Source organism: Xyrauchen texanus, chromosome 34, assembly GCF_025860055.1.
Source record: "Xyrauchen texanus isolate HMW12.3.18 chromosome 34, RBS_HiC_50CHRs, whole genome shotgun sequence".
Lineage (NCBI taxonomy): Eukaryota > Metazoa > Chordata > Actinopteri > Cypriniformes > Catostomidae > Xyrauchen > Xyrauchen texanus.
Window position 1 is genome coordinate 32277111 of NC_068309.1, and position 22456 is coordinate 32299566.

The 22456-nt window shown below is 36.2% G+C and overlaps 1 protein-coding gene across 1 annotated transcript in view; it reads right to left on the reverse strand.

The window, feature by feature from the left end:
• Positions 1-9237: 9237 nt before the first annotated feature.
• Positions 9238-22456, reverse strand: part of LOC127628032 (BTB/POZ domain-containing protein KCTD16-like) — an 80905-nt gene continuing 67686 nt past the window's right edge. Inside the window, exon 2 of the mRNA XM_052104688.1 lies at positions 9238-9692. Coding sequence (XP_051960648.1) covers positions 9238-9692 — 455 coding nt within the window. The remainder of the gene's footprint in view (positions 9693-22456) is intronic.

Consider the following 22456-nt stretch of genomic DNA (forward strand, 5'->3'; position numbering starts at 1 on the left):
TTTAAGTGGAAATTGTGGCTTAAAATGTGCTTGTGTTGTTTCTTTATAAATGCACCTTGGATTGGAATTGTGCTTTATTATGCAAAGACGTTCCTGCACCACAGGCAAAACAAAGTTTGTTTATATAGAACTTTATTTTATGTTCTGGTACATTTTAAATCCCCTATGTTTGTATCTAAAGACATCTCTGATGACACTGCTGTCTGTTATACATATCAATATATATTTGTGGCAAAACATTAGCAGACACGACCCACACTTTGTGCTTTACCTTTTTTTTCCCTGTATTTTTTGGTAAGTTTAACTTTTAACATCTTCACACAACAGACACAAAATTGCAATATTTCTTACACTGGCATGCGCACAATGATCTGGACCTCTTTGAAACCAAAACAACAACAAACAACATCCTCTTTGTTTATCAGTGGTGTGTTATGCAACCTTTTTTAAATGAGCATTTTAATGTATTTCTACTGGTTTTATTTTCACATATATGGTTCCATCTTTTGTGGGTGATGCAAGGTTGCGTGGCTGGAGAACTGTAAACGTTTGATGACTGTTTAGATTTACTTTTTTTATTACCTTGCAATATGCTTTATGTCTATAGTTTGACTTGATATAACAATATACTGTATGTGTAAGGTTACATGTTTAATTTGTTTTATTTTCATGAACAAATAAAAGCAAGCAGCTATAAGCCAACAGACCTTGCATTTGATGCATCTTTTTCATTGTTCATAATGACAGACACATCTAACATTTAGAACGTTATATATTATATTCATACCTCAAAACTCAAACTTAATCTGATTTAGCTTTAATGATTAATTAAAGCTGAAGTGTGTAATTGTTTATTTTTAAACAGATTTCCCGAACACTCCGTCGCCTTCCATTGGACAAATAACAGATAGTCCAACCTCAACTCACATAATTGGAGTCTCTGTTAATATGTCAGGCTGGTTGGGATGTAAAAAAAAACTGAATAATGCTTTCACAGAGCCAAAGTTTATAGGTTTCAGGGAAAATAACCTACAAATGGATTACTTATTGTTGTCTCTGCATTAGGGATGTGCTGAAGCTGAATAACTTATTCGGAAAGGCACGAATAATGACTTAATAATGAATAATGATTCATCCGAATAATGTAAAAAATATTTGTATGACTGATTATCAAAGAGGCACAAGGATAAAGTGATATTTTAAATAAACATATACAAAATGATGAAGAATTTATGAATCTGTGCAGCCAATATTTCTAAAGTGTAAACCTTATCAATGAAAATGTGCATGTTGTGATTTCAGACCGTCTTTACACGCGATTCTCATGTTTTCATTTGTAGCCTAAACCTGAGCATGATGTTCAATTCCTGACCTGAAGTGATGATTTCATGTCTATCCATCTTTTAAAGTTGACCACATTTAGATCCACATCAGTGATTATGGAAATAATCTGGTTAAAACTTGATTCCCTCCAAAAAAGTTAAAGTGCTCCATAAAGGTTTGAAAGTATTCATCTATTAGGAATATTCCTCCTTATGCAAAAACCAGAAACTGAAACATGCTCTGTCTTTTTTTTTACCTCTGGTAAGGTACTATATAAATATAACATTATTATTATTTAACTAAATAATGGTGCTTTATCATACAAATTCCTGATAGATTTACGTGACTTTCACCTGTTTGTAGGCTATATTGATTTTATTTTTTGTTTATTTTAATGTTTGAATTTGTATTTATTATTCTCTGAAAATGTGTGCTTGACATTTTCCATTTTGCTTGACACCTCCTGCCATCAGAATGATATTGTTATACATGCACAGACAAACAGAAATTCTGTTTCATGCAGATATTAATATCAGAAATACCTGGAGAAATTAAAGTTAACAGCATATCCACAGTTACCTACAAATTCAGCTTCATCTGGCAAAAAGACAAAAAGAATAAAATAATATTCTTTAAATAATAGTTGTATAATAATAACAATTATTATTATATTATTAAGCTATTATTATGAAAAGGCATATACAAGGCATATTTTATTAATATAAACTATAAATGTTAGAGTAACATTTAAAAATGGGAATTTCATTTAATTTTGACACACTTCCGTTTTAAGCTCCGCCCACAACCGGTTCTATCCGAATACAGTGCAGATAAAGATAATTTTGTCATATGAACAAATACAGATACAAATACAGATAATGGCTTTGCTGCACAACCCTACTCATATTAAGTTGGGATACGATAAAGTATTTTAACAGAGAAAAGTATTACACACTCCACTTTTGAAAAATAGCTTCACTCATGCCACACATTATTTAATGGGTACAATGGTAAATAATAAATGGTTTCATTGTGTTTGAATTTGAATAATATTTACAGTGGATTTTGAATGCACATTTTCCTTATATTTAGTTCTGTTTTTACAACCTCTAAAAAGTGTTTCTCAATAGCAACTACATGAGGTTTTTGTGAATGAAGTCTTTGTAACCAATCTATTCATGTGAAAATAAAAATGGACTTTGTGACATAATATCCAGGACAGACAGTGCAGGTGCATTTTTAGTGAACAGTGGATGCAATATCCAATGGCTAAACTCTGAGTGCCTTAAAAAGACACAAAAGTGTCATAAAAATAGTCCATGTCTTCTGAAGATGTATGATAGGTTTGGGTGAGAAAACTTCAGTTATTTTTCAGTGAAAATATTGACTTCCGACTGAGCTCTTCTTTGCGCGTTAACCTTTTGAACCCTGCAGCATTTTTGGGATGCCGCTCACCATTTATACATACTGTTATTCCACTAGATGGCAGCAAGTACTAAAAAAATTGCTCTTCCTCTATTACCTTCCGTCACAAAATGGCAATCTGAAATGTAGGTGGCGCTCTAATGCATTTTAGCCCTCGCTGATGGATTTTTTCATCTAATATCTCAGCCTCCTAGTGATCTAGAAGCTCAATCTAGGTATTATTAGAAAGCCGGCAGGTCCACAGAGTGCATGAGATAAACTCATTCATGTTTATACTAAAACTTGTGTTGTCTTTGTTTGCGCAAGGTTTAAATGCAAGCCAGTGTGAATGACCAAGATTTTCACTGATTGATAAAATCAATTTCGAGTTATTTTTCACCAAAACCCATTATATGTCTTCAAAAGACTTGGAATATGATGCATGGGTCGCGTATATTACTTGTGACACTAATGACACTTTTGGGTCCCTTTTAAGATTTAAAGTGAGTCACTATTAACTGCTATTGTATTGAAATCACAACCTGGTCTCATAGAATCATGTTACTGTACCTATTGTTTTTTTACGTGACTTGTTGTACATATCTCGTCAATTCCTGGGTAGGGTCGGTCTCACTTTAGTTAAGATGTACATTTCAAACTAAAAGCTTAGTAACTACTAGTTAGTTTGTAACCAAGTCTGTGCTATATTTTGTTGAATAACCAGTTCTTAATGCAAAACATGGCTAATAGTTAATAAGCTTACCGTAAAGTAATGCATATCCACACAAAATTATGTTTACCTTGACTTGTAGTGCAACCTGGCCCCTGGTGAAATGAACAATAGAGGCAGTACAACTATTATGACTTTCAACCATGTAGCTTGTAATGCTCTTTATAGCACTATCGGTTAGGTTTAGGTTTAAGGTTTAGGATAGGGAGGTTTTGTTGATTTAAAACTCAAAAAGCGTAAAAAAACGTCATCGGTTTTGGAAGAAAATATATATGTATAATATCATTTTGCTAAATCTTTATGAGATCAGGCTGTGAAATCAGCAAATGGAATATCCTTTAGTATTCCTCCTTTTGTGTTTTACAGAAGGAAGAGAGATATATGAGTTTGGAACGACATAAGGGCGAGTAAATAAATAATGACAGAATTTCAATTTTTCTGTGAACTTTCCTTTTGTGTTCCACGGAAGAAATCCATAGTTGTTGACTTATTGTTGAGTGAACTATCCCTTTACATACATGTCTTGCTTAGTATTTTATTATATATACATATATATATATAGTTTCCAAACACTTTCATCTTAATTCATTTGTTATTGTGGTCAAAGAGTAATCTCTTACGGATTACAAGAAGTGCAATTAATTTAAAAGGCATTTAAATATCATGTTATATATAAGTGATTTGTAATGCTATTATTTTACAGTATAGACAGTGTTTGGAAAAGCACAGGAAACCTGCATGATCAAATAATTACTTTACTGTCTCCTAAAAGGACCCATGATAAATAATATATTCTATTATACATGCTATTCTCTGTCTGTGGTCCGCTAAAATCATTTTCCGGTAAGTGGACCTGATAATGGAGGCATGAGAGGCTGGAGGCTACATTTGGATTAGCTCTCGCAGGATCATAATTCATATTCTAATTTAAAAGGCTACCTTGTGAAAAGCCAGTGCTACAAGTCTATGCCCATAATTTATCCCCTTAACAGTTCCTTTCCTTTGGTTTATCTGAACATTCTATTTTCACATTATTCAAATTTAACACCATCAATCCAGTCCTTCACACTTGTGTTGTGAAATGAGGGACAACTATTAATCTTCATGTTAATACATTCATATTATTGTCTGAGATTGGAGAAAACAATGATAATATTTGAATAAAGATGCACGTTTTTTCTAGTATGACTTACATCCTGTATTAGTCATTTTCTAATCATGTAATCTCTTTCTTTCAGACACACCATTTCATTTCACTGAAAATCTTCCCCTCTTCCTATAGCTCTCAAATCTCATTAAATGCAAATACTGTAAGACGCATCAAGATGTGTCATGCCAGGTTCAATATCAATGACAAGACATGCAAGAACCAATGACATCTGACATCTTGATGTAAAAATGCAGCATGGGAACATTTTCAACAAATGGCGAGATTAATTTAAGTTTTTTCCTCACACAAATCTAACGTATGGCTGCAGAAGACTTGGAATATATAGCAAAATCATTTGGGTGTCTTTTATGGTACTTTTATGGTCTTTTTCTTATTTTTTCGGAGCTTAACAGCCTCTGTCCCCTTTGTTTTCATAGTATGGAAAAGAGTGCTCTGGGCATTTTTGTAATACATCTTTTGTGTTCCGCAGAAGAAAGAAGTCATATGGGTTTGAAATGAAATGAGGGTGAGTAAATGATGAGACTGAGAACATTTTTTTCATTTTGATTGGCGAACTATTCTTCTGAAGTATCATTTCATCATTAGATCATCAGATATGGAATGCAATTCTATTCATAAACTCCCTAGAGACAGTCTGTGTGGATGTAATGTAGAAATATACCACTCTCTTTGACTGTCTAGCAATATTTTTCATAATTAATTGTATATCTTTGAAAACAGCCCTCTCATTATACTGTAGATGGATCATACTGTATATTTATGTAAACTCTAGTTCAGAGACAGAGCTAACATTGAAACAAGGGAAAAAAAGAGGTGAAAATAAATTATTAAGAGGCAGATCAAATTTTTCCTGCTTGGCATCAGTTATTTCAAAATAAATAAATTGCATTTCTTAAACGATATCAGAGTATGCTATTTCTCTTTCCCTTAATAGTCTGACTAGTATACTTTCACAAAAGTTACAGGTAACACTTTTCAATAAGGTCCCATTCTTTAACATTAGTTAATGAATTAGGTATCATAAACTAACAATGAACAATCCTTTTACAGCATTTTTTTTTTTTTTTTAATGTTAGTTAAAACAATTATTTATTATATTACATATATTTATTATAATTATTGATATTAGTTCATGTTATTTCATAATGTATTAACTAATGTTAAAAATATAATACTATATGTAGAAATGAACATTAATCAAGATTAATAAATGCTGTAAAAGTATTGTTCATTGTTAATTAATGGTACTGTAACTAATGTGAACAAATGAAATCTTATTGTAAATTGTTACTAAGTTACATAATAAATATACTTTAATAGCAGCTAGTTAGGATGCTTTCAAAATCAGATTCTTCACCCACACACAAAAAAAATAATTTTAGCCACTCAAATTGTGAATTGAGAGACATTCACACGCACGCACACATATATATATATAACTCAGCTGTATGGTATTGGTGTGTGTGGCAGGACAGAGGGCGGGGCCGGGTCGTGATTCCACACACCTGGCCCCTAATCAGGCTAATCAAGCCTCATAGAGGGATAAAGACCGACTGGAAGCTGCAGTGCAAGAGAGAGAGAGAGATTTATGGACAGCAGTCTGACACCTTTGTGAGTTTGTCTTTTTGTTTCAGTTTTATATTAAACTATTATTTATATTGTCGGGCCGGTTCGCCTCCTCCTTTCCATTAATCCCCTTTACACTGGTGCCGAAATCCGTAAAGGAGGAGGGATGCGCTGTAGTAGAGTACTCGCAACTACCATATAACCCAATGGAGCAGCTGCGGCCATCCGCCTGGAATCGAAAGTACAGCCGCCGACCGTGGGGAGAGGAGGGGCTCCCAACCAATCGCCTGGAGCAGATACCACTGCCAGGGGCGGGGGAGACCCCTAGCCTCCACCAAAAACGTGGCGGGGGGTTCCATCCTCCAGGGGCCGGAGGTCCCTCCGATCTCCCTGGGGAGGTGTGGCTGTTGTCCATTAGAGGGTGGAGGAGTGGCCGTGGTGTATCGGAGAACCGGCGAGTAAGTGTTTTTTTTTTTTTTTCTCTCTCTCTACTCTCTCTTTTCCACTGCTGCTCTGTGTTGGCCTTTCCCTATCTTTTTTAAATAAATAAAAAAAAATAATTTGGCAAGATCAACGTTACGGCGTATAGGTGCCACACTTTTTTTTGTTTCCCTCCACTTGTCCCCTCCCTCATCCAGGTAGATGGGCAGATGGTGCGGAAGGCATGCCACTCCCCAGGGAAAGGGGGGGTGTACGTCATGCCAGGGGCTCCACGGCCAGAGAGAACCAGGGAGGAATGTGGCAGGGTGGAGGGTGGGGCCGGGTCATGATTCCGTCATGATTTGCCTTACTCAAATTTGTGAATTGTAACCTAAAATCTTTATGCTGATAAAAAAGTAACTTAGTTGACATATATCAACTACACCTAAGAGGGCAAGCATCAAGCAATTTAATCTACTGAACTTACAAATGTTTAACCAGAAGCCATTTGTTTCTCAAACTGGCTCAGTATTGTTTTTCATGTAATTAATTCAGAAGCAAAATATCTACTGCAAAGAGATTGCAAAATCCTTAACAACAGATTTACGTTATTCAGTGTTTGATTGATTCCACAAAACTTAACCAAACATTGTTGTTTTGTTAAATGGTTTTTCCATACATACCATGCTCTCAAGAGTAGGCCATCATGTGCTCCCCTTTGGAATATCATGTGCTAATCAATATGTTTCAGACAGCAGATTAAAAGCATTAATGTGATGGCATTGAGCTTTCACACACAACTCTTTTCAAGCCATGACAATATCTCGATTGGGTCTGTATGGCCACTGATTACGGCTTAGCTGAGGCATGGAAATGGAGCATGGAAAATTTGAAAAGGTAAACACGTTTGGCTCCATGGTCTCCTGTGCTTCTTCTCTGAATGTTGAAATGGAAACTCACTCTCATGTCCGCCAGGGCAGTAGCTATTCTTAGAAAGGGCATGGTTGGGACCACATGAATTATTTATGAGGAGGATGCACATTCATCTTTCAACCTCTGGGTCGCCTTGACTCAATTGCTGTGACACTAACATACCGAGGTCAAGAATTCATTTGTAAGATGCAATCACACATAAAATTGTGCTCATCTGTACTAATTCAACAAGGGAGACGAAAGCCAAAGAGACAAGTAGCTGTGCAACTCTCAAAAACACTTGTGTCTCTGTGGAATTCTACAAAAATGCAGGTGTCTAGAAGTGAACAATTAGAAAGAGTTTAAGCAGTTGATGATGTGGTCACCCAGGTTATCAACAAAGATTGACAACAAAGGCATTGTCCCAAATGCAGCACCCTTAGCCCTCGCAGTCCTCCTCTGAGTCTACACTTTGCCTGCTTTGGAGTCTGTACCAGTGCACAATCGGCAAAAGTGTGCATGCCGAACGCAAATAAGGTGCTTTAAAGAACCCTTCTGAATCATAAAATGACAAATGGGACAGCCTACGGCAGGGGTAACCAACACTGCTCCTGGATGGTATCCTTCCTGCAGAGTTTATGCTGTGTTCCAGTGGTGGTATTAGGATGCAGTCTTTGGGGGGGCTTTTTTATCTTTAGGTAGGGCAACAGGTCCCCCTTGATAATTTCACCATCTGGTGTACAATTAATAAACAAGAATATAATTTACCATATTTTACACAACTGTATCTGCAATGTGCTAACTGTATCTGCACAAATGTAATTAACATGTAATTTAGAGACTCTGAATCATTTATGTGTTTTATTTGCTCACTTTTTCAAGCAATAAATTTAATTGCATGTCAGCAACTTGGCAAAACTGGATATGTGGGTTTCCACAAGAGTTTCCAAGTTGGAAGTCTGCATTCTATTGCACTTTTCTTAAAAGTGGGAAAATTTGACTTTCTGAGTTGAATGGAACACAGCATTAGTTCCAACTCCAATCAAACACACCTGCCTGTTAATTTCAAGTAATCCTGAAAACCTTGATTAGCTGTTTTAAGTGTGTTTGTGTGCCTTTCCACCATCGGGCCTAACATTTCTGAATAACAGTAGCAATTCCACTTGAGCATGGTTCATTACAGTGCAAATACAAACCTTCCTCGGCTTGGATTTCTCAGCACTCAACCCTACTCAAGACAGAGATCAATTTTGGTGAAATACCTCCGGTGAAATGTTCAGTCAGTCCATTCTAATCATGATTTCACAGCAGCACAGCGAAAAAATAAAACATAAGGGTTAGAATTAGAGTTAGGGTTGCAAGGCCAGATTAGTACGGAATGCCACAGTTTCGCAACGAGAACCGTTCGACCCAATGGTGGAAAAGCACCTAATGATTAAGGCTGGAGTCCAAGAGCAGTGTTGGCTATCCCAACTACGGTTTTGTGGACTTCAGATACACGCACAAGCGAAGGCCCCCAGAATTTGAGTCCTCATCAAGTGCACCATTTCGGACAGGGCCTGGGTAAAGTCAGAGGCAGTAGTGTGGTGTGTTGTAGTAGTAGTAGTAGTAGTAGCAGTAGTAGTATTAGTAGTAGTAGCAGTGAAGAACACATACAACATTGTAGCTTTAGCTTTGAAAATGGTTCAGAAGTTCCCCGGATCTCTGTCCCTCAAAGACGGTATTTGCGGAGAAGATCAGCCTGCCACATGTACTTGCGCTCAGGAAAGCGATCAGGAATCTTGATCTTGCGGAAGTCCTGGATGCACTTTTCCAGCTCCTCCTCCACAGTCAACTTTTCTTTCGCAGGCCGCTTCTTACAGGTGCTGGTATCTCTTGAGCTTGCCGTGAGGGTTCGGAGAAGATCACTTTTGCGGCGCTGCTCAGATTGTTGCTGCCTCAAAAGTTGCTGAATAGGGCCTTTCTTGGGAGGTCGATCCAATGTCTGCACATGCGACTGCCGGCTGACTGGTCCACGGATGACGGTACCTTGTGGGGAACTAGCCTCTGAATGGCTCTCTGAGCTGGAGGTCGAGAGCTCATTAAAAGAGGTCCCACTCTCACCTTCGCCTTTGTGACCCTTGCAGCAGCAGTCGCAAGGTGGAGATGACCAGCTGGAAGGGCCACCTGAAACAGAGAAGAGAGCAAGCTGTTTGTTATTGAAATCCAGTGTACTACTTACTAGGGCTTGACGATAAAACAATCTCGATATATATCATAAAAAATTCCAGCAATTTTCAATATTGAGCCTATGTTCTACATCTAGACCAGGGTTGATTATTACGTCGATCGCGACTGGCTGGTTGCAAGACAACCACTGGTTGATCTCGTTAACATGTCAAAAGGGAAAAGGAGTAGAAAGAGAAATTACACAAATAAATGGAATCTTAAAAATCATGTTTAATTTCCTTATTTTGGCTCCACTGTGCATTAATTTTTAGCTGTTACAATGTGCAAAACATTACTGAGTTATTTCATTTTCAGTCCATACTAATGGATGCAAGGCATAAAAACACAATCATAAGAAGGCACAAGAACAATTTATTGATCAACCACAAATGATCAATAGTGACAGTGCAGCACTGGCCTGCAAGTAAGAGTTCAATCAATGCTCTGCCACCATTAATGTTGAGCCCTAATTTAGCACGCAACATTATTGCCACATGACTTCAATACATTGCATTTTTAATTAAGTGATTGGTGTCCAGTTACCTTATCTTAAAAAAAATAAAAGAAAAAAATAATACAGTTATTTTGCATTTTAATCCAATTTTAAGTGAACATGTCTTAGATTTTAGCTGTTTAATCAAATAATAAGTCAAGCTGGAGATAAACTGTCATAAACAACTGTTGATTTTACTTCCAGCACATTCATCCAACTGTAAATGAAAGGTCAAGAGTGCATTGCATTGTGGAATACAGTATACTACACAGTGTACTCAGGTTGTATACTGCTCATTGAGGCAATTGTATTATGTCATTGGGGTATTCCATGCATACAGAATATTTGCGTATTCTGCCGAGAATAATAAGTTTTAATTCCTGGAGAGATCTCATGACCAGAGATCAGCATTACCATTCATCTAAATGGGAGTTGCTAAGATACAGTCTAATGTACACTTTTCAAAACGTTTGGGCACTGGTATATTATCTACTGTTATATAACGTAATATTTGCAATTTATATATTGTTCGCAAATTGTTTGTTTAGAATACCACACGATCACATTGGAGATCCACAAGCTGCTTCAGAATGTTCATGTGGCCTGAAATCAACCTCAATTCTTCCAAATTGCTGACCAGCACCATCCCCCCATCAGACATATTTGCATCAATTTAAATGTGTTCACCTTTCCCTGAGTCACTACTGATAGATAGCATGTTGCGCAAACAATCTTTGAGACATGAGTTCTGGTCTCATGGAAGCCAGGAAGTATTTGTGTTCACATAAACATAATAGAGAGTGTGATTTGGATGTTGATTTTTTTTTATTAAACTGTTAGTTCAACTAAAAATGAAAATCCTCTCATGATTTACTTACCTTTAAGTCAACCCAGATGTGTATGACTTTCCTTCTTCAGCAGGACTGAAGTGAAGATTTTTATAAGCACATTTCAGCAATTTATGTCAATTTCCTGTTGTCGAATTCACAGTTTGATCAGTCTGCAGAAAACACTGCAACTTTTGAATGGCCAGCTGTGAAGGAAGATGCTTTACCCAACAGAATCTTTAACTAACTGCTAATAAGCCAATCCTTCATCCTTTTTCCATTCCGAACATATCCAGGAAACTGGAACAGTAAGTAGTCATTAGCTGGTGCTTTTAGAAAACAATATATGGTACACTTATTCCAGGGACAATGCCTTGCTCAAGGCAAATGTGTGGCAGTTCATAGCTCCCTCCTTGTGGGATCGAACCAGCAATGTTTCGATTGCCAACCCTGAGATTCGAACACCAAGTCAAATAACCCCTGCCACACTTTGATCAATAGTGGTCAACAGTAGGCTACTTTAAATAGTTAACCAACATATAATCACCAATGTGTTGGTGTTATGGAGTTGTATTTAATGTAGTACAATATGAATCCTGTTTTTAGTTTTGACAAAGTCACAATGAAAGAGAATGAAGACCAATTCATTATCAGTTCTTGACTATTTCAATACAGTGGCCCCAAAATGTATTTGGACTCTTATTCCACTCTTAAAAATGTATGAATGTCACTGCATTATAGAACAAAATACCAAAGCAAGTGGCATTTATTTCAAAGAAAGAATAGAATACTTTTTGGGGCTGTGCACTGTACATCATACAGTGCTGATGAAAATCCATGCAGTGGATTCAATTATCATAATGCTGCACACTTGTATATCAACTACAAAGCACTGCTATCAGGAGTGAGAGACAGAGACAGTGTTATTCACGATGCAGAGAGTTTCAAATGAAGCCAATTACGCAGGCGGTGTTTTCTAAGGCTTGCCACTGATAAACTGTGTCTGTTATTCTCCAGCACACTGATCTGTGCTATTTCACAACACTGATCCATGTCAGAATTTTTAATTATGCAACCTTAATTGATTTGCATTTAATTATGCAAATGAAAGTTGTGGTGTCAGAAATGATTCACTGTGAGAGCGGCTGCACTTGATCAAAACCATTAGCCATCTACATGGATGTACATGCAGAGTTATGGCCACATAGTCATAATTAAGTGTGATATAAAAGGTAATTGTGCAATTGTGTCCATGTTTAGCAGAGACATGCTGCCAAGATATTTGACATGTGATAAAGAATTCAGTCTAGATTTGGCATGAATAGATCCACAGAGTAATATGAGCATCTCCTAAAGTGCAACACAATAGGAAGGCATAGAAAATCCCATTCTCTGGACTCAAAATGCCCTTGTCCTAAAATATAACAGTGGATAATGTCACTAGTCAGATTATAAACATGTATAACTACTGTACTTTCACATTTCCTAAAGGAAAGAATAGCATTAGGTAACACTAAAAAGAAAACAAGTTTAGTTTTATGTGAACTTTTATGAGACAGAAATTATCAAATTGATCTAATGTTTCTATACATTAATCAGTTTGGGTTAAATAAATAGCAGAAATGTAATACTTAGGATTAGGTTTTAAAAAAACTAAACAAAAAACATTACCAGAATATTTGAAGAACATCAGTAAAGTGCTGCTTTAAAAGCACTGAAACAATCGAAAGTTCACTGAGGTGTTTGTTGTCAAATAAATAACATTACTACATTTTTAATGACATTTTATTAACAGTTATATACTGAACTTTCAACTGATCTTTGTATTGTAGCGTCACAAAACATAAAATTATCTCCTTTTTTTCAGATATTGATTACTTTGTTATTAATCTATTAAGGATTTATCAGGGTAAATTACAACAGAGTCATGCACAGCTGTAAGCAGCAGTCAAATATGAGCTGTTCATTTGCTGCAATGAAACTTTTTGGCAATAAAACTATTGATCCCACACAAGCTATACAGACCTATTCAGAAATTGCCAAACTGTGCAATAAAACAATTGTGCTTTGTTGCATAAGTGTGTGTCAAAACCTCTTAGGCTTTTCCACTTCAAGCTAACATAATGAAGTATAAATAATTTAAGATTAAAACTACAGATGCCAATTTAACAGGTTCATTTAGTACAATTAATTATTAAAAAAGTAAACAACAAAAAATTTACACATTTAATCATGCCCCTCTGACCCATAAATAAATTCTGTATTAAGCTGCCACACCATACTTCCCAAGACCAGGTAGCACAGAATAAATAAAGAGCTGTTCACAAAGGACGTATTAAGTGTTCAAAAACAGCAAGGAGCGCAACAGAATGGAATACAGCACAAAGGTCTTGTGGTGCATTCTTCAAAGTTGAACTATTTTTAACATGACACTGTCTTAAAAACACGTTGCTCATGACACAAGACACTGAAAAACAGCATGATGCAATGCCCAAAGCAAATCCCAAATTCGTAATAAAAGTGCTAGATGGTGAAATCGTACGAGTGAGCTCATACAAAAACATACAGTTTTTACTTCCATAGAGAAAAACAAATGAACCAATAGAATGATGATAATAATTTTTTTTAAGTTTAACCCCTAATCTAAATCTAATCATAACGTCTAACCTCCAATCCACACCCTAAACCTAAATTGGAAAATATATTTTGTGTACTAATGAAAATGTCAGGGTTTGGAACGAGGCGAGGGAAGTGTATTACAGGTTATTGATATACATCAGTCATTTCTATTGCAGAATTAAATATGGAATGAGTAACCAAATTTGTTCACAGACATTTCTTAAACTAAAGTGTTAGCAGCTAGCTAAATAATAATCGCTGTACTGTATCAATTTGGGATTTGGTTTGTTTATTGGTTGGTCTCTATTGGAATAAAGGTTGTATATTGCAATATCATACACATTTTTACAAGTTATCATGAGAATATGTGACTGATATTTGTAAACAATAGACTAACAATTAAAAAATATAGCTGTAAGCAGCGATGATGGGGCCCAAGCACCATGGGTCCATTTCCACCTGGTTGCTTTCGGAAAACAATGCAAGATGTACACATGCATTTGGCATTTTACATTATTCTAAACAATTTTGAAGCAATTAGGGTAAATATAAGAAGGCTATTTCAAAGTCTGTTGTAAGAGTCACACTTACTGCTGCCAGGTGGTGGTGCTATGACCATATATGTGGTTCAATAGCCGTATCCATATGATCAGACCTCATTACCAAACATACAGCTCAATTTTCATAAAAATCACACAATGCACACAGTAGATATAAGGCACTTCCTGTTTCCCATTTTTCACCATAAATGTATTGCTTCACCATGGTGACACCATTCAAAATATAAAAAATAAGATAGCAATTTAGCATCTACAATGTCTTGGCATGATGTTACACAAATTTGGTGCCAGTCACATGAATCCCCTAGAAGGAGTATTTAAAAGTTCAGAGCCTGCAATTTTCAGAAAATCTTCCTGAAGATTTAAAGACTTCCTGTAGGGCAAAGCTAATGACTGTTAGTATGAGAACTATATATGTACCAATTTTGGTGACTGAGGTGAAAATGGGGGTGCTACAGAGGCCATCTTACATGGCCATTTTAAAGGGGGCGCTACAGAGCCCTAATAATAATAATAATAATCCTTAAAAGAACAATAGGGCCTCTGCACTTTCAGTGTTTGGGCCCTAAATAATAATAATCCTTAGAAGAACAATAGGGTCTCCACACTTTCAGTGCATGGGCCCTAATTATCCTTAGAAGAACAACAGGGCCTCTGCACTTTCAGTGCTTGGACACTAATAATAATAATCCTTAGAAGAACAATAGGGTCTCCACACTTTCAGTGCATGGGCCCTAATTATCCTTAGAAGAACAACAGGGCCTCTGCACTTTCAGTGCTTGGACACTAATAATAACAATCCTGAGGAGAAGAACAATAGGGCCTCCACACTTTCAGTGCTTGGGCCCTAAATAGCGCATCAAGAATGCAATATCGCAATAGAGGTGTTTGGTAATCCATAGTTATCAAACCACATCAGGCCAAAACAAAAATGACAGGAGCTGCTTTTTTTCATTATATGGCAGAAATGTTTCTGGAATTCATTTGTGTTACTCAGTATGAAAAGGGACCTTTGATCGATGAGTCGAGGCCTCATAATTTGTGTTTTGAAAAACGGGCTCTGACTTGGCAAAACAGCTAAATCATCCGGTGGCCAATTTTCTTGTCTAAACGGAATTAACAGGAAGCGCCAAAGTAGTGTTGACAAATGTCATGCATTCAAAACCATCTCGGTGGATAATATGGTCAGCCATGGGTAAATATTGGATAAGTATGTTGATGTACTGATACTGTATATATTTGATTTTATATTTGACAGTGGAATACAGAAAGCTGGCCAAGATTGCAGTCGTAATTTTTAAATTTGAATGTTGCTATAAATAAATTACATCTGGAGCTTAGCCCATCGCTAATGTCATACCAAAATGCGAAGCTACATACATCTGTAAATAATTCAAACCTTGAACGTGCAACAGATGTCAAGATTTTCACTGAAAAAGGACTTAAATGTATTGTATGCCTTCAGAAGTATTGGAATATGAAGCACGGGATGCATGGACAACATTTATGACAATTTTGGGTCCTTTTTTAAGCTTTAAAGTGAGCCTTTGTCAACTTCCATTGAATTGAAAAGACAGACAGAAATATTAATTACATTTTTTGTATCTTTTGTATTCTACATTAGGAAGAAAGACATACAGGTTTGTAATGATTTGAAGTTGAGTAAATTATGACAGAATTTTGATTTTGGCTCGTTTACATGGGCACCAGAAAACTATTTATTGCCCAAAAGCTGCTTAAGACTCTACAAAGCGCACACGTTTACATTCACTGTTATTGACTTTCTCTTTACACCTTCCACTTCCACCAGCTTGCTACCATTACACTCACCTGCCTAAACCTCACTCCATCCAGGTCACGGCACCACTGTAACCAGTCCTGCTTGACCCGCTCCGAGCGAGATATGAACTGGGGTCTCCGACATGGGAGGTGGGGGCACTAATAAGGAGGCTGAAGGCTACAGCCTCTAATGTCAGTTGCAATTCCACCTCTTGAGGCCAGGGGAGTGAGGTTTACACACTACATAGCTACCCACCAACTGGCTGCCATTACAATAGCACATAACTTGTAAGGCAATAAATTTGAATGTTTATCATTAAGGAAGTCGTAATCTGTGGCACTTGAAAAGCATCAAGAAATCAGAAAATTTGTGCTTCAATCTAGCAGAAAGCCCTCGCTACAACAGCTGACAGGGGCACCACCCCTGAAACATCATCCCACCATCTGTGTGCTGACCGTCTAGCCTCGATCAATCCACTATTCCAACACAAACCGCCCGATCTGTCCGCCCGGCTGCACACTCATCCGTCTTCTCCCGCACTTCGCCAGTATCAATACATCAGACAGCTGGTGGAGGTGTCTGAGCCATTGGCCTGCGATTGATTCTTGTCATATAGCAGGCCGACATGCTGAAAATGCAAGGGGAAGATGAACGTTGGTGCTGCCATGCGAGCTGATATCCTCTCTCTTTGTCATTTGTTTTGCTTGCTGGTGTCACATCACCGATACACAGGTTTTTAACAAGTTAGAACAGTGCACCTTACACCAGAGTGCCTGGCACCCATCCTAACCTATGTAACTCAGGACTTAAGAGAAAATACTAGCAATACATTTGTTAAGGTGGCAATGACTAACAATTAACCCTTAAATATATGGCTGTTCCGGCAAACATTATTACATATCTTGGGTCTTTAGCGAATGGCCATGTATATTTATAATTATAAATATAATCAAGACAACTAGATAATAAAAAATAGTATAAATTCTGTTATATGTGGATTTGTTTTGCGGTTAAGGGATTCAGTACTTCGATAGTAAAACTGGCTGTCAAAAACATACTGAGCTCTACATAACACATAAACTACACATGTGTTTTCTAAGGCACTTATTGAGTCCTATTTTCTTTTAAAAAGAAGGTAGTAAACTATACAGTATATACTGTGCAGTATGTGTATGCAGTATGCTAGTATTTCAAGATATATTCCAGGTTCAATACAAGTAAATCTCAACCGACAGCATTTGTGGCATAATGTAGATTATAAAAATAAATAAATAATTTTGACTCATCCATCCTTAAAATCGAGGTTTCTGTGAGGTACATACAATGGAAGTGAATGGGGCAAATTTTCAGAGAGTTTAAAGACAAATGTGAAGTTCATAATTTTATAAAAGCACTTTCATTCTTCTGTTAAAACTCATGTTGTATTTGAGCTGTAAAGTTGTTTAAATTGACACAAATACTGTCGATTGAGCTCAACTTGTATTAAACCCGGAATATTCCTTTAATTCCAAAGTGTTGTGCACCCTGCAATGTCATTTAGGTAGTATGCAAGATATATCAAGGCTAATTGATTTTGTTATGTCTTGAATTCTACACAAATTAGATCTAAATTTACTGTTCCCTTGAGTAAAACAGTTCTATAAATTCTATATTTAAAGAGAATTTCATAAGTTCTCTTAGTCAGTCACAGCATGGAAAAGTCAACCTTATGCTTTGCTATCTTAAAGACATTCATGAACAACATTTTGAAAGAATTATTGCATCAGACATCACTTTTAAGTCCAACTCCGCTACCCTTGATGTGCCAGAATGTTAGTGTGGCAGTGTGCTCGTTCATGTGTCCCGCCGAGCATCAAGACAGTCTCCATGCACAGTTTAAGCAAGACTGCCTCAACTGCTGAGCAATATGCCAGCTGTCAGCCAGACATGCTGTACTCTCGATGTATTGACAGAGTTATCTTATTTAAGCCCATCTATATCTGACCATGAATCCAAAAACATATTGACCATTTCACTTTGCTTTATAGCTTTATGGAGTTGAAGTCAGAAGTTTACATACACTAAGTTTTCTGTGCCTTTAAGCAGCTTAAAAAAATTCCAGGAAATAACGTCAAGCCTTTAGACAATTAGCTAATTATCTTCTGATAGATGGTGTAATGAACTGGAGGTGTACATGTGGATTTTTTGGAAGGCCTACTTTCAAACTCAGTGCCTCTTTGCTTGACATCATGGGAAAAACTAAATAAATCAGCCAAGACCTCAGAAAATAATTGTGGACCTCCACAAGTGTGGTTCAAATTTGGGAGCAATTTCCAAATGCCTGAAGGTACCATGTTCATCTGTACAAACAATAGTAAGCAAGTTTAAACACCATGGGACCACACAGCCATCATAATATTCAGCAAGGAGATGCATTCCGTCTCCTAGAGATTAATCCAAATCAATCCCAGAACAACAGCAATGGACCTTGTGAAGATGGTGGAGGAAACAGGTAAACAAGTATCTATATCAACAGTTAAATGAGTTCTATATCAACATAACCCGAAAGACTGCTCAGCAAGGAAGACACTGCTCCAAAACCGCCATAAAAAAGCCAGACTACAGTGCACATGGGGACAAAGATCTTACTTTTTGGATAAATGTCCTCTGGTCTAATTAAACACAAATTTAACTGTTTGGCCATAATAACATCATTATGTTTGGTGGAAAAAGGGTGTGTAATTTAATTACCATAGAAGGAGGTCACCAAAATGCAGAATGAGACATTTTTGTCTGCAAGCGCTTTTCATGTGGAGTTTAAAGTGCCGCTTGACGCTGACACCCTGATGTGAATCATGAACTTGGCTTCACGATTGCTGTAGCAAAGTGGCTATTCACAGTCTACCAAGTGATTAATTTGTGGAGGATGAGAGTTTAAGAGATTTAATGTCCACTTCAATGAAAATGCAATTTATGTGCGGACTAGTTCTTTCAATTAATTTGATTTGGTCCAAGTCATCCATTTTAAAAACTTTTTTCTTTAAATACAATTTTAGTTTTTTAATTAAATAAATTAATATGGTGGCACAATTATATTTTTGTCTACAAAAATAATTTCAAACATTTAAGCTTACGCCTTCAGATCAAAAGGTTTTTAAGATCATGAGAAACATTTCAGGCAAGTGAACCCAAACTTTTGAATGGTAGAGTATACATATATCTATATCTATATACATATATATATATATATATATAAATAGTAGGGCTGTCGATTTAACGCGTTAATAACGTGCGATTAATTTTACCAAAAATAACGCGTTAAAAATTTTTACGCATTTAATAGCGATGCTTTCCTGAGAAATTCCTGAGAAATGCAAGCTTGTAGTACCACCTGTTTACTCCAGAGGGCAGTAAGTGAATTTTCGGCTGTCTGAGCAACACACAGTTTATTACAGTGAACAAAACATTAACAACTCTTCATCGGACAAACGACAGAAACGTGTGTTACTTTCTTGCATTCAAAACACTTGAAGGAGCCAAATGTGAACCAAGGGATCTCAAGATGTGTTTAAAGATTGAGTATTAAACTATATTTAACTTGACATAGTGACCTAAACATTTTACTTTTATAACGCAACACACCCGAGATGCGACACAAGCATGTCTGACGCAGGTCATATGGTTTTTACCTAACAAATATTTAATTACCAACAAGGTTAAGGAGGCGTCCTTTAAACTGTTACATTTACATTTACATTTATGCATTTGGCAGACGCTTTTATCCAAAGCGACTTACAGAGCCCTTATTACAGGGACAATCCCCCTGGAACAATCTGGAGTTAAGTGCCTTGCTCAAGGACACGATGGTGGTGGCTGTGGGGCTCGAACCAGTGTCCTTCTGATTACCAGATTACCAGTTATGTGCTTTAGACCACTACACCACCACTCCAGCATTACAGAAAAACTGTTACACCGTTTTTACCCAGTCAATCTTTATTTAAGAAACATGCTCCCTGAAATAGATCCACTTTGCTCCTTCTGTAATGCTGTAGATGAATCTGCCCCTCACCTTTTTTGGGAATGTGTCCATGCTGTAGTATTTTGGAGAACATTTTGTTTGTTTGTACGTACCTCTATTTTAACTAGTTTTTCTTTGCTTTATAAAGATGTTTTGTTTGGTTTTCACAGTTTTGATAACTTAAGTTAATATTTTCTGATTAATCTATTTATTTTTCTTGCCAAGTTTTTTATACATAAGTGTAAATTTATGTCTATAAAGCCCATATTTGCACTTTTTTGTAAAGACTTAAAATATTATTTAAATACTCTTTGTACCTCCAACAACTCCAAAGCATTGAAAAGCATTGCACTATGTAATGAATATAATGTCTTGGCATTATTGTAAATATATCTGTAGTATTGTGTACTATTTATACCCCTGGCTTGTTTCTAAAAAAAAATAAAAATGTCTGACGCAGGTGTAAATAGACGGGTCCTTAAACAAGCCCTCTCAATAAATCTCGAACTGGTTGATAAATTAACTTGTGAAATGGATTGCTGTGAACTGTATGCCAATGATTGACTTATGATCAATAATATGGTAGTAAACAATACATTGTATTCTAATGCTGCTTTTTGTATTGTTTTATCAATGATTAACTCTTCTGCCACAAGAATGTAATGCATTTTAATTATCTGACTATTTTTTTTATTTTATATATATAGACATATATATAAATATATATATATAAATATAATTTTTTAATATTTAAAGATAACTATGTATAATTATTTCATCATTATATATTGAATTATTGTTATATGAGGGGCTTTCTCAGCAAATATTTGTATATGTGATTAATCGGGATTAATTAATCGAGACACCATGTAATTAATTTGATTAAAAATGTTAATCGATTGGGCGGCACGGTGGTGCAGCGGTTAGCACTGTCGCCTCACAGCAAGAAGGTCGTGGGTTCAAACCCTGGTTGCCCTGGCCTTTCTGTGTGGAGTTTGCATGTTCTCCCTGTGTCTGCGTGGGTTCTCTCCGGTACTCGGCTTCCTCCCACCATCCAAAAACATGCAGGCTAGGTTAATTGGTGTCTCCAAAAAAATTGCCCTAGGTGTGGATGTGGATGTGGATGTGGAGGTGTGTGTGAGTGTATGTCTGTCTATGTGTGGCCCTGCGATGGACTGGCGACCTGTCCAGGGTGTCCCCCGCCTTTCGCCCAATGTTAGCTGGGATAGGCTCCAGCCCCCGTGACCCTGTACACAGGATAAGCGGTTGACTGATGGATGGATGGATGGATGTTAATCGATTGACAGCCCTAATAAATAGTAATATATACTGTGTGTGTATATATATATATATATATATATATATATATATATATATATATATATATATAAACACACATTGTTTTCTATTTACTTTAAAAAATATATAAAGTCGTTAGAGGCCTGATATATGTAAGAGTGTCGCAATTTATATTTGCCCTTCCATAAATCATATTAATTTCAGATCTAAATAATATTTACTATCACAGGATATCTATTTCTTTGTTCATTATGAGACAAATTAATAATTTATTATCTTTCATTTCATGTTGAGTTTCTCCTTGACGATGGTGAATTATTATTATTCAAAATATGCATACACATACATATTATATATTTGCTATTTTACTCAAGGTGATGCCGTGATTTACAACCAGTTGTGTCTTATAAAATTTCAGCATGGAAATAATGAATCCCAGTCTATCATTTGTCGCATCATCTCTTTGATATATTCACAATTATACATCAAAATATGACAGAATATACTCTATTCTATTATTTGAAATAGAATAGAGTATATTATACAGTTGAAAATACTTTATTCTAAATTTAACACCATCTGAGCATTTTGCAGATCCATTTAAGATAGATATACATCCTAAAAACCTGAGGTATGAAATAATGTCTGATAAAACATTCATGCTTTTAAGGTTAAAAGTTAACATAAAAATTCAAATGGACCAAATTAATTTTCTAACACCTATGCAAATAAAGATTGGCAATATTCACTTTTAATAGATGTAAGAATTTTAAATGTAGTCTTTCTCTTCCAGTAAAACAGAACAAATGTATTGATGACTGAAGCTATTGTTGAATATCCTGTTTAATTTGGAAATAGGTCAGAAAACGGAGGAAAAATGGGTTGTGAATCTGTTTCATGTTGACTTCAGAGAAAAAAAAAGAACTTTCTCCATTTACCATCTCTAAAGCTGAGAGAAAGAGAGTGAATTCAGAGCAGCAATTTCATGAGTTTGCATCATAAATCTGCTCGCTTTCTATTTAATTAGCATGTTGAACATTTCCAAATTTGCTTTGTAACTTTTCAGGTCTTAAGTTCCATAAGGATTTTTAGAAATCAAACCATCACTATCAGGCTTTGGACGAGAGTATAATCTTCAAGGATCATC